The following is an 11,675-nucleotide window of genomic DNA, read 5'->3' on the forward strand; positions in this document are numbered from 1 at the left end:
ACGGTCAAATAGTTATTTACTAGCCTGAAGCTGTACTTCAAAATTATAAATTAACTGAAACTCGTCTTTAACAAGTGTTACATTACTCAGTACTCAGCAGACATAAGCTAATATTTTAGCTAAACTTTATTTAGATTAGGTACACATAAATGCAATTAAATGCTGAGAATAGCTGTGGCACTCAGATTGGGGGCAAAAGTATTTGAGCCTCACCGCTGTGGCTGCGGGGCGTGGGTGGCGGAAAACGGGCATCATGGCCTGAGTTGTCGGCGATGCGCTAGTCATTTTCCAAGGCACCACTCTATCAATGAGGTTGTGCGGTGAGCCATGGTTTCTGCGAACTTGCCGTGTGTGTTGGAGCCGCCGGGTCTCAGCCGCACGGATGGGAAGAGGCCGGACGGCCTAACGTTGGTTCCGTGGCGGAGAGGGCGTTGTCTCTTGTGGAATGTCACTTGCGTGAGCACCTTCGCTGCATCCCATTTGGGGCAGACCGTGCGTCGTGCTGGTGCAGCGGCAGAGACTGCTGCTAAGCAGAAACACGCGAAATACTCCGCACTGGCATCGGCGTACGACTTTGTGCCGGTAGCTGTAGAGACCGCGGGGCCGTGGGGTGTGGAAGCCCGCCAATTATTTAGGGAATTAGGCCGGCGTTTGCGGGAGAGGGGTGGTGATCCTCGTTCTGGGTCGTACTTGGTTCAACAGGTCTCCATAGCAGTTCAGCGGAGGAATGCTGAAGGCATTATGGGGACCTTTGAGCCAGGTAGCAGGGGGGGTTATTTTAGGCTAAGTGTAGAATTAACATTTATTTAAGGTTAATTTTAATGTTAGTTAATTTAAATGTAATGTTTATTAGATTAATCTGTATATTTTTAGATTTTTATCCTATTATTACAATGTTAATTGCAATTTGACGTCTAAGATGTAACATTTTATCGATAAATAAAGTGATTATTGGATGTATTTAAATAAAACATAACAAACATACACATTTGACCACAGTACACCGTTTAGATATAAACAACAGTTTGGTTTTTTTAATAAATGTATATGTTTAACAGTGAGGCTCTTCCAGTGTGACTTTCGAAGTTTTATCTAACCTGCAATTGTCAAAATAACGCATCACTGCTATTCGCCTCTCCTGAAATTCTGTTTTTTTTTACAAAGTCCTCCTGTGAAACCAATATACCGATTTGCCTATCCACTAGTAGGTATCCACCCGTGCAAAAAATATACAAATATTAAAAAAAACTTGAGTATCAGTTCACTTAGTATACCTATTAATTTCCGTAAGTACCTGGTACCTGTTTTGTGTCTGTAAATAATGAGACCCTCAAACCGTGTGTTCGCAAAGTTATACGAGTATACATGTATCATTTATCAACATAACGCATGAACATTCTATTGTTCAAAACACTCAAACACTTAACCTGTCCGGAAAACAGTATTTTTATCACGTCCCCTTTCCTTGTAACCGATACACCGATTGATTCGCGTAACGCAATACACGGGGCTTCTCCGTTTTTATTAAATTTTTCAGCGCTTTCTTCGTCTGGCTGTTTGTTTTGTTTTTGATTGCGGGCGTCAGATTACATGGGGATGTAATCATATTGTTTCATACAATCAGTGTTTGCGAAGACTGTGGAATGCTTATTGAAAGTTTTACATGTAGGAAAGTTAAATAAAAAGATGCCGTAAATAAAATACTACTCATCTGCGACAGATTCTAAATTTAAGTCTGATATCAACCCGATAAACAATTTTGTAATATATAAAATGCGGACCAGTCGCATATTATTAGTAGGTGGTATTAAAATTAAAAAATATCATTCAAAACACTTTATGTAGTACAAGAGTACAACACATATATTATTTTCTTACCTATCTAAAGAACGTTTTAGAGTTACGATTTCTAACTTATTAATCTGTTTGTAAAATCACCCTCCGCCGAAACAATAACTGGTTAAGGGTGCCATGGCCGGCGTGCCGACCACAGACATATATTCAAACATACGTTATATAAATGTTAATTAAGTTAATTACATAATTGCATTTTAAATATTAATCTTACAATAACATAAACTTTTATCAATCCATTTGTTGTTAAAAAAAACTTATTTAACTCGACTCGACTTGAATTTGCTCTGTTGAACTCAAGGGCTAAGAAAATATTTGTATTTTAGCTGTAACGTATATTAGAATGCAGTCCTCTCTTGGTCCTAATGGTACGTACATATTCGGTACGCAAAGTGGTACAGTCAACGTATAAAATATCGACACGTTGCCCTTACATTGAGGTAGGTAGTGTGTACACATTTTTGACACTTTGTCACTGTCGATATTTAATACCTTGACTACAGTCCTACCTACAGTGTACCCAGCCATGTGACCCAAAAGACATTATTTCGTGACCCAGGAGACTCTTTTAACCTTATATACAATGAAACACCGCAAAACTTAGTGCTACTATATTCATTATCTCATTCCAATCATTCACTTCTTCAGTGACGGTTCTTTCAGTCAGTATCGCCAGCAACAAAACATATAACATATTTAAGCTCTACTGCATATCTTGGCCTTTCTTTGAGTCTGGGTAAGACAGAGGGCCGGCTGCTGATGAGCTGGTACCTAAAGATGCAGACATTTCTAAAATTTATATTTTTAGTTCAAATTATGCTAGGTAAGTATAGTCGTGTCTCTTGAGTCACACAATCTCCTGGCTGACAATGTTGTCCCCTTCATTTGTAATAGTTTACTGACTTTTAAATATGTAATAAGAAAAGAAGGTTAATATTAAAAACAAATACTATTTCACTTCTATCTTTGACTCACATCATTACTGTTTTCATTCACTAATATTAAGCGTAAGATGTAAAAAACTTTCTCTTCAAGCTGCTCATGTGTCTCAGGAGACAATATCCACATAAATATTACAAAATTAAGGCTAATTGTATTTCCTTGTGTTAATTTTGGATTAATTTAATATATAAAACATTTTTTCTTGAATTAAAAGTTGTTTTCTATACAAAATTCTCAAACTCGAGTCCTTGACCCAGTAGACGTTTTACGTGAGTTTTTTTATGAAATTCATGTTTTTTAGCCAGTAAAACATGAAAACGAGCAATGCTCTGGATATATTTGTAATCTATAGAAATTATCCATATTCAATGAAAATGTTAGCAAAAATCAATATCCATTTTATTCTAAAAAAAAGTCGATTGGATACAAGAAATAGTTGATTCGCCCATGTATAAATACATGTCTGTACCGGCCGGCGCGGCGGCGGGACGCGCGCGGGACGTCGAGAGCGGTTGCTAATTAGTTTTCATTATCTGTACACAATGTATAGGGTTAGCTGGAGTGGTCTGGCGGAGGTGCGTGGCCGGTGATATTGACAGTCATTGTGGCTATACGCTCAATGGGGTTGCAAGAGGTAGTGATTTCATTAAAATTGGCACTGTCACTGAAAAATCAATTTACTTACAAGTACTTTATACCAATTAGGTAGGTAATGCAAATAAATATAAGATATTCATGCTATTTATGCAAGACTTACTTACTTAATGTATACTTTAGGAAAACAACATTATTCTGTTTTTGAACCTATGAAAAACTTGAAAGTAAAAACTTGTGTCGTCTTCTGTTATTTTTGGAGACAAATTGGCTGATTTAAGTAGCGGCTGTAAGTAACTTACTTACTTACGTGGAACTCAGGAGGAGGTACCTTCTTTTAATTCCTATTTTGCCCGCCATGACTCACAAGCACAAGGGACACGACTCCTCTGTTCTTGAAGTCTTTCCTAGCATTTCCTACAGAGCAGAGTAGAAGAGAATGCACAATGACACCTTGCAGTGATTAGCGCTGAATCTATCGACTTTACGAGACAATTAAATAATATACGTACCTACTTATTTTATAATTTTATTACCAGTTGCCGACACTCTTTATTCCTTGCATATATAATCATATTACTCGTAATTTAATATGTCTGCATAGTGCAGAATACAGATGCATTGTGTTGCACCAAAATAGACATATAATATTGCTAAACACCGCGACGTGAAGCACCCTTTTTGATAGAATTAATAAAGGGCAGATATTCAAATGAAAGGATACGTCTGTTTATTACGATTATTTGTTTATTGTGATGCGCTCGCCCTATATTAAGTACAGTGGCTTTGCGACAGCCCTACGGTTAGGGTTGGCTCGAGCTCAATATAGATTCAAATTAAATTACTTAGTGGATATAGAGATAGGCCCGAAGTGTTTTACAATGGTTGTACATGTTTCATTAACACGTTTGATCAATACAATTGCAAATACGGTAATAACGTCCATTCCTAAACTTTTATGAAAAGCACCAGACTACATACATATATGTAGGTAACTAGGTACCTAATACGTTTTTTGAGTTAGTGGATGTCATTGGTATTGGCTTGTAAAAATAATACCAGTTTTCTGTAACAAGCGTGGGAAAATATCGACGGTCAGTAACAATAAAAACAAATTCAATATTGCTTCAGATTTATTTAGCAATATTGAGTATTCTTTAAGTTGAATATTAGGTAAGCCTATGTATAGCTAATTAAGTGACTATTAATGTGTATACTAATTAATTGCATTTTACAAAAATAAACCTTAATGCAATTACTATCCTTTATTAAAAAACTGGGAATTTTATAATTAAATTGCCAGCCCTACCAACAAGCCACCGAATGATTGCATTGTAATAGAATACTAATTCCTCAATCGAATGCATAACCCTGGCTACGCTAGTCTACACATTCCAAAAACACTTCTAAGTTAATACATTAAAGTTCAAATTGGTTCTAGCCTAATTCAAATAGGTACCCTACAATTGGTTTTATTGTTACCACCCGCCGATTCAAAGTTTCTCCGCTGGAGTCACTAGTTCAAAACTTTAAACTTTTACGCGGACGATATTGGACCATGCTATAACAATTTTAAGGCTGTAAATGGGTTGCGTTGTTAAGTATTAAATAATAGGTGTCACCAACAATTGGTCCAGGGGCTGGGGCGGTATTGTCGTATCGCTAATCACTCGAAAATGGACGGAAGGGAATCATGGGTTAAGTCACTTCTGGGGGTTGTTTTATGGACTTCTAACTAATTGAATTTCCATTTTATTTTGGAGTTTTAGGAATGTTATTATATTTCGATATATTTTTAATGCGAGGTAGTGAATAAGATTTGATTTGATTTAGATTTCCTTGTTAAGGGCCGTCAAACAACAACTTGCATTATGCTTAGGTTCCACTGATAGGCTTGGATTAGAAGAGATTTTTGTACCTATTCAAATATAACTAAAACCATCAAGGAACCGGGCAGACCAGCATTTATTTCAATCATTTACATACCTATCAAGTACATAGTCTAGCATAGACCACGAGGTTATTTTAATTTAATAAGCACGTACACGTAGTTATTTTACTCGCTACTGCTCCCAGATTCTGGCTTTATATTTGGAAGCTAAGGTTGTGTAATTGCGGCTTTTTAGGAACCCCATAGATCTCGAGCGTTAAAATAAATATAAGAGTTATTAAGGCATAAGTCGCCCCTCGTAACGAAGCCCGCTGCCCACTAATTAGGCTTTCTTAATTCAGTTATTCCACAGTTATTTTACTTTTCGGCTATTAACTTTTTTCATTTTGTTTTTGCTTTTATTAGCCGTTCAGCTTTTAACGCAATCGCCTTTGATGCAGTATGCTCCAAAAATGAACTATTTATTTCAGGTATTAAATAGAATGTGCTTTCTTGCTCCAAATTTTCAGTTCATGCTGTCAATTATGACGCTACTGGCAAACATAGTCGTGTTTTTTACTTTGCTGTGTTCGCAAGCATGATTTGAAACGCTAAATTAACTGCTAGATACAGATACCTACCTATGTGCATAATTGTTATCCATCGTATTTTCTTGGAAACGTTCGTAATTCGTATTTGTCATGCTACTTCAGTCAACCTCAGTACTTTTTGTACCGAGACTGAAATAGCAAGACACGTTCGTGCGTTTCCGTGAAAATACGATGGAAAATAATATGCACTACATCTGTACTTAATTATTTGCCCCCCTCATAGCGTTTTGATCGTCAAGGTTGTATTTAACCAGTCGCTAGGGTATACGTACACGTCTCTGTTTGCTCTCCACTTAACCAAAGATCAATTACTGTCAATACTCGATGATAATTAGTCCAAAGAGACTGTACGGGATTCACAGCCACAAACAATTGAATGGCGTCCACTGCACGCTGCAATAATTCCAGTTTACAATACACTGGCGCGTCAATAGCGCGGAGCGGGCGGCGGCGGGAACAAGCCCGTAAATTATGCAGAACACCGCGCGGCCGTCGCGGTACCGGCCATTACTCAGTAACCTAATTACTGTTCGATGCATGTTGATTGTATAATAATAGTATAATGCTTAATAATATCCGGATCGAATAAGCTTGGAAAGGTTCATTATTGGGTAAACAATATGCAACCTATATAAATCATCATGTCCACGAGTGGAGGTCTGAGCAATTTGTAAGGCTGTCTGTGCTCGGGCAGTGGGATCTACCTAACACCTTTATCGCACTAATATGTAAGAGTGATAGAGAAACAGATTCGTTTCGTTGTCGACGATTGTCGTCTTGGCTGGGCCTAGGCCCCCTGTAGTAGGTAGGTTTATCAGGCGAAGAATATTAAAATAAAATAGACATCTACGGGCCAACCCGGCCAACGCAGCTACTGTTGTCTGTTACTGACTGCTAAAGCTGACGTAAACTGCATTCGCAATTGCATGTTGCTTCTTTTTCTTCGTGGTCCTTGACAAACAGAACGTATATAAGGACAAGAAAATTATTGCGCTAGTACGCTGAGTAGAGAGCACCAACTAGTGGTAATTTAGTTTTGCGTTGACAGGTACTTACTTACCATCACTCCATCCACCGCCGCGCCGCGCCGCCGAGTGTGCACAGTGCTGTGCCACAAACACCCTCGGGGCAACGCCGTAAATGTCCTCCATTGTCGCGTGATATACGCCGCTACAGTTTATTGCATTAAATTTGCTGCTGCTGCATACTGCAGTTCTGTTTTACGCAGCATTTAATGTCCTTTGTTCACAACGGCCTCACATTTAATTATTAGGGTTCCGTACTCAAAGGGTAAAAACGGGACCCCATTACTTAGACTTCGCTGTCTGTCTGTCTGTCCGCCTGTCACCAAGCTGTATCTCATGAACCTGATAGCAGTTGAAATTTTCACAGATGATGTATTTCTGTTGCCGCTATAACAACAAATACTAAAAACAGAATAAAGTTAATATTTAAGTGGAGCTCCCATACAACAAACGTGATTTTTTGCGTAATGGTACGGAACCCTTCGTGCGCGTGTCCGACTCGCACTTGGCCGGTTTTTTTTATTTGGTTATCACTTGTATTCGTGCAAAAAGGCAAGAAGCTGCATCTCTGATGGTACATACCGCAAGTAAATTTCGAATGCATTAATAGGTAAAATAATGAATATTGTATTGGAGATGTATTGTATTGATTGCACACGCTCGATTGCTCTAGTCTAGATTAAATTGCACACCGCGCGAACCACTAGTATAATCGAAAAGAAAGAATTGTATTGGGGGACGTTCAAATATTACGTAACGCAATTTGGGGGGGGGGGGTCTTGTAAAACGTTACAGGGGCGGGAGGGGAGGGGGTTGGACCAAGGCGTTACATAACAATTCTTCGGCGGCCGAGGTGGGATCGCAGGGGAAGAGGAGTGTATATTTCGATGCGCCACTCTTCCTATCCCCTGCGAACTTGGCGGGGCCGTTCCGCTGTAGCGGCGTTGGTGGGGCTGCAGAGGAAGAGGAGTGTCAGTGTTACGTTGTGCCGTTCTCCCTGTCCTCTGCAGCCGAGTTGTGGTTTTGCGGCAGAACCATAGACCTGATCTGTCGCCGGGCGCCGGGGAAATTCCTGGCGCCCGTGGCTTCCTTGTGGCGGGCTCGGGGGGGTCCGCTACAATACAAAATGGAAGCCGAGGAGGAAGGCGCGTCTTACCATCTGGCGCGCCTAGCGAGAAGGGCCTTCGGGCTTAAAATACAGATACATTTATAAACACGCCTATTTCCCGGAGGGGTAGGCAGAGACCACGGATTTCCATTTGCTACGATCCTGACATATACCTCTTTTACTTTCATAACATTCCTCATACACGCTCGCTCATTTCTTCAATTTTATGATTATAAAATTAAATTAAATTAATTAAATTTTAATAAAAAATTTATTCATGTAATAACAATTAGAAATACATATAAAACTTAAAAAACTAAAACTAAAAATAAATAAAACTAATCTTAAAATAAATACCTAATTTTAATTTTAATTAAATTAAATTTTAGTTAAGTTCATATGTCTCACGATAGTTTAAATTTGGTTCATGATTATACTTTGCTGAACATAACTGTGACTTTTGAGTTAAAAGTGATCACTTGGGTGTTACGTAACTTTTATGTAGGGGATGTCCTGGAGAGGGGTACACGAAAACGTTACGGCGTGTTACACAGGGGGAGGGGGTGTCAAAAATCTTCGAAAATTGCGTTACGTCATATTTGAACGCCCCCTTGGTGGCTCGCTGTCAAATGGAGGTTTTGTGATGTTTTATTTCTTTATGTCGAAAACTGTATATATGTATATTCATAATAGCTACAGAAAGTAAAGTAGACATCGGTATTAAGAACTCATTTCTTCACATAGCGATTCAAAAACCAGTGTTTCCTTTGTGAATCTTATTTGTACTAACCACTGCGTATTATTTTAATGAAATCCGTGGGGGCGTTCTTTGTGCTTATGAAAAGGTTTTTTTTTTTCGTTTCTTTTTGTTCAGTGTTCGTTCGTTTGCTGTATGCGAACAATCAAACAGTTGCTCGCGTCTCGATTACGTTTTATTGAGATGTTATGTAAATCGCTCAGTTTATTGCTAGATTGAATTTAATAATGTTATTTTAAGCGGCGGATCAGGTAGCTGTGGGTTTACATTTGAAAAATGCATCTTTATTCAAAAAGAAGCGAAAAATTTACATCTTTTTCTGTACCTAGTTAGAAATGTGTTCTTTAATTTTCAGAAAGTGGTGTACGATTCTTCTTAACCTACTATGATTGCCTGTTAGTAAGCAGTTATGATATCATATCGTTTGAATGGAGAAGAGGTACAGAGGTACACGGTTGATAAAGTTTTGCATGACATAAAATTAATAACCTAACGTAGCGTGTCTCATAATCAGAGATCATTGGTATTGCCTGTTTCAAAATTAAACTTTCAACTTATGATAAACTTTACTCTAGATATAATATTAGGTAACTATATACCTCAAAAAAGTAAATATTACGCACCCACTTGCTCAATTCTACTCATACAGAATTAATTAGTAAAATGTCTTCAACTTTTCCCAATATTTTAATGAATTCTTCAATATAATACCGGTTTTCCGCTAAACTAACCGATCGGCCCCCCTTTCCACCTCCTGTAAAACAATGGTGCCCATTAAACCGGTGCGCGCGAGTGGACGCGACTGAGTGCGCGACTGTAGTGCGCCGCGATTTGGCGATATTGTGAGCAATGAGATTTAACATATGTACTCATATTGTTAGCCAGGCAAGGCGAAAACAAAGGGGAGGATTGTGTTTTAACGGTCTTTGTTCTGAAGAGTCAGCGGTTGGTTTTAGATTACGTAAATTCGTCTGGTTACGTACCTACTGATATTTTTCGGCTAACAGTTAAACTAGATGACATTTCGTCATCAAGAGTCAGAGAACACAAACCCTTGTGGTTAATAGAGATATCCTGAAAATAAGTCTGTCAATTTGACGTATCTAACAGAAAGTTTTTCTTTGCCAACAGCTCAAAAGCGTGCGCGGATCACAGAGGTGTGCTCCAGCCCCTCGCCTCCCACGGAACAGCAGCCCGATTCCAAGTCTCCGCCGCAAACCCCACCGCTCGCCACCCCTCCCCCGCGCTCGCCTTCCGACCACGAGCTCAATGTTGAAGAAGAACTCGAAGACCAGTCTGAGACCTCCCTCACCCCCGAAAACCTCTCCATGAAGGCGCCCAGAACCGAAGATCCGACGGCAGTCAAAAAGGAAGACGATGACAAGTGGGAGAGCCCCGACTTCAAATACAAAATGTTCAGACGAGAGCGGAAAGAGTCATTACCTGAACAGTCCGAGGACTGCTCGCCCTCTTTCCAGAAATCCCCCGTTGACGTTCTTATCAAAGTTTTTCCAAGAAAGAGTCGGCCGGAGATCGAAGCAATCCTGTCGCGCTGCAAAGGGGATGTCGTTGCCGCGATGGAAATGATGATAAATGGAACTGAGCCACCTACAAACCCTTACAATATGACGCAAGAATCTCCTCCTTATATGCAGAACTATCAGTCAAAATCTGCTTTCTCGCCACTGTCGAATCAGAGTTTTAAATTTTCTCCTTCTCGGAGGTTCCTGACGCCGCCGTACAGTGGGACAGGCTACCTGCCGACAGTGATTCGACCACCGCTGGAGTACCTGTCGGGCTTCATGCCGCCGGCGGAGCTGATGTACGGCAGACAGATGCCTGTGCCCTCGCCCGGGACCTCGCCGCACTCCGACAACACCAACACCGAGTTCTCGGACTAGGGGTACCCGCATTGGACAGTGCTATGAAGTGCTGATTGAGGACTTGTGATTATATAAGAATATATATATTATGCTTACTTAGTAAAATTATACTTTACGATAAGAAATATGTCAACAGTTAAAAAAACTGACTACCAAGAATATGGTGCCACCGTTAGTTTGCTCAAGACGATTTAAGTTTAGTTCGATCCTAGTTAAAAGATATTACCAAGGATGTTATATCCAGACTAAATGCAAGTAAATTCTACACCTTTAGGTTTATCTAACTTTAGCATCTATTCTCAAACTAGCTTAGATTAAAGTGTAAGGAGTAAACGATGTTCGCAAAAGTATTTACGTCAACATAACGTAATAGCATCTAATACCTTAAGGCCCACTTGCACCATTCCACTAACCCGGGTTAACCGGTAAAACCTTGAGTTACCATAGTTACTAGTACCATTTGACACTGGGTTAACGGTTTAACTGCCTAACCCCGGGTTAGTAGAATGGTGCAAGTGGACCGGCCTAAAAGTCATAACATTGTCTGTGAAACTGTGTTGGTACCTACCTTTGCAACGCGACCAAGTTCAAAACCAGAGCAACTGTAAAAATTATCTAATGAACCTTAATTAGATGAATTAGTCTGATGGTTATAATTTAAAATACATATTTTTCTTCTAACCATAAAGAAACATTTATCGGGTAGTTCTTAATGATTTCGTAAAAGTAAGATGGGACAATTCGGAATGGAAAACATCGGAAAACTATCGGTGTCACAGAATATCGTCGACCATATAAAGGTCTCCTCTAAAAATGGTTTCGGCGGTAAAAATGTACCTTCTTACCATTCAAAATATACGAGTATAGGAGTTTTCTCGGCAGTAGTATACGAAAGAGTGTTCAGATGTGGCGTGTAACGCTGTTTTGTAAATAATGTGTTAGGTATAGTAGTCTTACCAGAGTTTTATGCCGAAGTTATCGAATATTTGCGTGTATATTTATGCTTTATAATAATAACTTTAATCCAATGA

At 39.3% G+C, this 11,675-nt stretch overlaps 1 protein-coding gene across 1 annotated transcript in view; it reads left to right on the plus strand.

The window, feature by feature from the left end:
* LOC134752834 (doublesex- and mab-3-related transcription factor A2) overlaps nt 1-10,966 on the plus strand; it is a 34,646-nt gene extending 23,680 nt beyond the window's left edge. Inside the window, exon 4 of the mRNA XM_063688597.1 lies at nt 9,893-10,966. Within this exon, the coding sequence (XP_063544667.1) occupies nt 9,893-10,662 (770 nt within the window). The 3' untranslated portion in view covers nt 10,663-10,966. The remainder of the gene's footprint in view (nt 1-9,892) is intronic.
* The last annotated feature ends 709 nt before the right edge of the window (nt 10,967-11,675 follow it).

This window comes from Cydia strobilella, chromosome 2 (assembly GCF_947568885.1).
Source record: "Cydia strobilella chromosome 2, ilCydStro3.1, whole genome shotgun sequence".
NCBI lineage: Eukaryota > Metazoa > Arthropoda > Insecta > Lepidoptera > Tortricidae > Cydia > Cydia strobilella.